This window comes from Poecilia latipinna, unplaced genomic scaffold (assembly GCF_001443285.1).
Source record: "Poecilia latipinna isolate Pla-1442-1.1 unplaced genomic scaffold, P_latipinna-1.0 Scaffold1397, whole genome shotgun sequence".
Classification (NCBI taxonomy): Eukaryota; Metazoa; Chordata; class Actinopteri; order Cyprinodontiformes; family Poeciliidae; genus Poecilia; species Poecilia latipinna.
In genome coordinates, this window is record NW_015114013.1 from 118,939 (window position 1) to 121,879 (window position 2,941).

General features: G+C 49.8%; 1 protein-coding gene across 5 annotated transcripts in view; it reads left to right on the forward strand.

The window, feature by feature from the left end:
* Positions 1 to 2,941, forward strand: part of xylb (xylulokinase homolog (H. influenzae)) — a 37,607-nt gene that overhangs the window by 17,346 nt on the left and 17,320 nt on the right. The window contains exons 4-12 of one of the 5 annotated variants that reach the window (XM_015056638.1): positions 1,396 to 1,478; positions 1,550 to 1,619; positions 1,700 to 1,780; positions 1,857 to 1,943; positions 2,028 to 2,156; positions 2,232 to 2,297; positions 2,376 to 2,448; positions 2,515 to 2,633; positions 2,707 to 2,788. In XM_015056638.1, the coding sequence (XP_014912124.1) occupies positions 1,396 to 1,478; positions 1,550 to 1,619; positions 1,700 to 1,780; positions 1,857 to 1,943; positions 2,028 to 2,156; positions 2,232 to 2,297; positions 2,376 to 2,448; positions 2,515 to 2,633; positions 2,707 to 2,788 (790 nt within the window). Of the gene's footprint in view, positions 1 to 839; positions 1,324 to 1,395; positions 1,479 to 1,549; positions 1,620 to 1,699; positions 1,781 to 1,856; positions 1,944 to 2,027; positions 2,298 to 2,375; positions 2,449 to 2,514; positions 2,789 to 2,941 lie in introns of those variants that run through there. The other 4 variants (XM_015056639.1, XM_015056640.1, XM_015056636.1 and 1 more) reach the window with 4 other exon arrangements.

A 2,941-nucleotide genomic window follows, 5' to 3' on the forward strand; every position in this document is an offset into this window, starting at 1 on the left:
TGTCTGTTGAGTTTTTAATAAGCGTCACAGAAAATATTCTGGTTGGTCGAGTTTATGGGACGAGTTTCTCAGATCTCCGTGCGGCAGCACGCAGTAACTCTAAGTAGACAACGCATTTGATATGGTTTGATGCTTTGAGTAACCGGAAAAATACTAAAAATAATAATAATATAATATAAAATCAGCGTGATGCGTTACAGACAGGAGAGTGTGAAAGCGCCTCACCAGGCTGAACCTGCATGATCAGGTTAGCGTTGGTTCCTTAACTAACACACCGGCCAACCGGGAACACATAGATGAACTTGATCAGTGCAGGTGCTGGGCAGCGTGTTGAGATGGAAAAGCCGCACAAAATTCTTTGTTCACAAATATAAATCATTCTCATTGCTCGCTCAACACACCTCTGAAAGCGACTACAAATTAATCCTGCAGTTCACGTAGAGCTGCACAACCAGAGCTAACCAGAGTGGTGTTTAAAGTCCTACCTTGATCAAAAACTCTGGAAAGAATCATAATTCCTCACAGGGGGTTGATGTAAATATCCATACAGGTCAGCCTGTGTCCAGTTTGAGTGACAGGAGGCGCGCAGGATCCGCGCTGAGGTAAACTTAATCCAGCTACTGCAGCGCAGAGGCGCCAGCGGTGTGATTGGTCCGGCTTTAAATGCAAACCATAAGGCTACCTTAAACATATCTTTTAGGAATAAATCTGCTCCGCAAGTGCAGTGAAGCGCTCAGAGCAACAGAGGCGCTAGCAATCCGGCTTAAAAAAAGAAAGAAAGAAAGAAAAAGAAAAAACGTATTTTTTTTTTTTTAATTATTAGTTTCCTAAAAACATAAACAAGAAAGGCTTAGCCATCCTTTACCTATAATACACTGGGGGAAACCCTGTAATGTTTACATTATTAATTATAGCTAATTATGGCTCTGCTGACATTTATCTCAAATATACATGCAAACAATAAAGACCAAAGATTGTTGTTGCATATATTATGTTAGCATGCTAGCTCTAAAGTTGTGTCTTTATTAAATATTAGCAATGATATACTGTTAATGTTAACGTTCTAAAAGCTAATTGTTGTGAATTCATTTAGCATTTGGATTTTAAAATTAGCATTAGCTTTCCTACATTCACCTCCTACATCAGGTTTACATAGCCATATCATGCTAATTTTAGCGGTACTGTTAGCGTATTAACATTGACTTTTTTGGATTTTAACTCAAAAGTCTGATGAAGTCCTTTACCCCAGCTTCACCACTCTGAACGAGTCAGCAGTTCATGAACTGTTTAAAGCTCTGTGTTAGTGGAGGGAAGCAGCTGAAAGTCAGTCCTGTAAGCCCCACCCCCAGTGCCTACAGGTGGCCTGGGCCAGTAATGGGTGTGTTGGTTGTGCAGCTGAAGGCAGTGGCCATCGATGGAGACCTGGGCCCGGTCCATCAGGACAGCGTGCAGTTCGACTCAGAGCTACCTGAGTTCAGGTAACATCCAGCAGCTTTTGTTCTGAAAGGGTGTTGGCGAGGCTTTTATTCTGAAAAGCGTCTTTGTTCAGGACTCATGGAGGAGTTCACATCCATCCTGACGGGCTGACGGTCACCTCACCTGTGCTCATGTGGGTCAAGGTGAGATGGTTGACCTGGAGCTGAACTGAGATCAGCTGACCTGGATCATTCTGCCTCCTGATTGGCTGTCTGTCTCTCAGGCTCTGGACCTGCTGCTGGACAGGATGAAGGCGGCGGGATTCGGGTTCTCCCGGGTCCGGGCACTGTCCGGTTCCGGCCAGGTGAGTTTCTGTGTTCTGCTGGGAGTGGGTTCTCCAGAACCGGTCCAGAACCCTTCCTCTTTCTCTTCCTCCTCAGCAACATGGCGCCGTGTTCTGGAGGACTGGAGCGGCTCGGACTCTGACCCAGCTGGACCCGGGTCAGAACCTGCACCAGCAGCTGACGGTGTGTGTGTGTCCTTGTGTGTGTGTGTGTATGTCATGATGGAGTGTGTGTGTGTCCTGACGGTGTGTGTGTGTGTGTCCTCAGGACAGCTTCTCAGTCCAGGACAGTCCCGTGTGGATGGACTCCAGCAGCGGGCTGCAGTGTGATGCCCTGCAGGAGGCAGCAGGGGGCGCCATGAGGCTGGCAGACATCACTGGATCCCGAGCCTATGAGGTTCACCTGTCCACCTGTCTGTGTTTCTGCTGGTCTGTCTCTCTGTCTGAAGGACATGTCCATGTCCTCCTGCAGCGCTTCACAGGAAACCAGATCTCCAAAGTGCGGCAGACCCGACCGGACCAGTTCCAGGACACTGAGGTCAGAGCTACAGCAGTAGGCCCCGCCCCTTTAGGTCAGGTGTTGTCTTCCTGTCTCATGTCCCCTTTTGTCTTTCAGAGGATCTCATTGGTCAGCAGCTTCGGGGCATCTCTCTTCCTGGGTCGCTACGCTGCCATCGACTACAGCGACGGTACTATCTGACCCCTGACCTCTGGTTGCTCGCATGACCAGAAAGCTTCTCTGATTGGTCCATCAGGTTCTGGGATGAATCTGTTGGACATCCGGGACAGGATGTGGTCTCAGATCTGCCTGGACGCCACGGCAACCAACCTGGAGCGCCTGCTGGGAGAGCCGTGTCCGTCCACTGCTGTCCTGGTAACTGGGTTAACTGGTTTACTGCTCTTTACTGGTTCCTTCCTGTCCCTACTGGTCCTTCTTGGTGTTGCAGGGCCCCGTTTCGTCCTTTCTGCAGCATCGCTATGGTTTCTCTGGGAGCTGCAGCATTGTGGCGTTCACTGGAGACAACCCAGGTGGGTCAGAGCAGGATGACTCAAACAGCAGGGGGCAGCGCAGGGACAGCTAGGAACAGTAGGGGGCGCTGCAGGGGCAGCAGGGGGCAGCGCAGGAACAGCGGGGGGCAGCGCAGAAACAGCAGGGGGCGCTGCAGGTCAGCAGGGGGCAGC